General features: G+C 51.0%; 1 protein-coding gene across 3 annotated transcripts in view; it reads left to right on the top strand.

Moving 5' to 3' along the window:
* GALNT2 (polypeptide N-acetylgalactosaminyltransferase 2) overlaps nt 1-1,816 on the top strand; it is a 235,024-nt gene that overhangs the window by 227,175 nt on the left and 6,033 nt on the right. For all 3 annotated transcript variants that reach the window (XM_023728038.1, XM_023728039.1, XM_023728040.1), the window contains 2 exons: nt 678-770; nt 1,103-1,186. In XM_023728038.1, the coding sequence (XP_023583806.1) occupies nt 678-770; nt 1,103-1,186 (177 nt within the window). The remainder of the gene's footprint in view (nt 1-677; nt 771-1,102; nt 1,187-1,816) is intronic.

The following is a 1,816-nucleotide window of genomic DNA, read 5'->3' as shown; positions in this document are numbered from 1 at the left end:
GGAACCAAGTCCAGGACATGGAAACAGAGAAAGTCACTGGTTTAATGCCACTTTGTGGAAGCTTTAAAGAGAATTGTTGGCCAGGTAAGACACTGACACCTATGCATTTAACAGCTTTTAATACTCAGTACACATTCAAAAGTAGCTGGTGCAGTGACCCCGCTTATCATCAGTTATGGTTCTCACGATGGTTGTTAGATTCCAGCACATGGTTTTCTCCCAAGCTACGTAGTCATGCTGTAGCCATATGGGAGACCAACAATTGTCCTGCGCCTTCTGTCTGGCACCATCTTCTGTGGATGCATAAATGAGCTACTGCAGAGTAACACTTGTCGTCCCCACTGTAGTACAGCACCAGTCCCTTTTTCAAAGTGCCTCTGTGCTGTCATTCTCACTTTGGCGTTTGTTCTTTGTGCTGTGGGAGACAAGAAAACACCTTCTGTTTGTCTGGTAAATACCTACTCAGCACCAGCTGCATGTACATATAGTTCAGGTGTCATGTGAGAGCCAGGGTGTCCAGCCCAGGATGCTCTCTGCTCTGTGCCATGTGTCCTGCAGCCCAGGTGGCCAGCACCCCTGGAAAGACCTGCTAAGTGGCACTCAAAGCAGGCACATGCTAACAGTGACGCTGATGGAGAAACCAAATCATTGCTCAAGAAGATTTATTTTGTTTCTAGCAACACTCGTCGGGCAGCAGAGGTGTGGATGGATGAATACAAAAACTTCTATTATGCAGCAGTGCCTTCAGCCAGAAACGTCCCTTTTGGAAAGTAAGTGTCACTTGGCCTTCTTGTACTGCTTTACTTAGGAGGCCAGTGCAGGAGGGGGTCATGGGCCAGCTGCACCCTGAAAACCACCCTAGGGCTGGAGTTGGGAACAGCCACCCGGATGTCAAAGGAGGCCCACCAGGCCAGGTCAGGCAGGGGCTGGGGGTGATAGGTATGTGGAGGCGGAGTGAATGGGCTGGGGGTACAGCACTGTAGATAGTCCGGCGACCCCTGCTTGTCCCAACCTGTTCTCACTGGCAGGTTTGAAGGGTTGGTGTAGGGAGCCCCATCCATCCTAAGACTTGTAAAGGGGTCTTGTTTTCCCTCTTCTCCAGTATTCAGAGCAGATTGGAACTTCGGAAGAAACTTAGTTGCAAGCCTTTCAAATGGTACCTTGAAAATGTCTATCCAGAATTAAGGTGAGTCCGGGGGACCTGCGTTTCACTCTGTATAGGCTGGCAACTAAGCAGAGCATTTCAGAGCAGCATCTCCTCTGCCCTTCAGCTTTCGGATGGAGTGGTTAGGACTAAAGAGGTGGAGCAAAGTTTCCACTCATGGGAGTGGCTGGACGCAGAGGCCAGGAACTGGTCTCCCAGTGACCCAGAGCGCCAGCCCTCACTCCACAGGCATCTCATGCATCCCTGAGAAAGCACTGCCAGAATCACAGAACCATACTCGTCTACCCTGAGTTACCCTTTCATAGAACCAAGGACAATCCCATGGTGGAATCTAGTTTCAGCTGCGTTCCCTGTTGGCTAGGTGTCAGATGGGCAGTGTAACTGGGACCTGTTGTCTAGCATCTCTGTAAGTGGCCAGAGGATGTGGCTCCACAACCCCAACCTAGTGTCTGCTCTGTGCCAGCTGCTGTCGACCCTACCCTGCCCAGGCAGTATCTGCCCAGGCGCCTTTGCCAGCCTCCCTTTTCTGGCTCCTAGGTCCTCACCCTTATTAATTCCTCCTCTGCTCCTTTCCCTCTGCATGGCATTTTTTAGAGAGCGTCTGGAGGCAACCTGTAGATCTGCTGGGCTTCAGAATCCATCTGAACTTCA

This window comes from Trichechus manatus, unplaced genomic scaffold (assembly GCF_000243295.1).
Source record: "Trichechus manatus latirostris isolate Lorelei unplaced genomic scaffold, TriManLat1.0 scaffold00021, whole genome shotgun sequence".
In the NCBI taxonomy this organism is placed as follows: Eukaryota; Metazoa; Chordata; class Mammalia; order Sirenia; family Trichechidae; genus Trichechus; species Trichechus manatus.
Note: the sequence above shows the minus strand (reverse complement) of the source record. Positions and strands in the feature narration are given on the sequence as shown.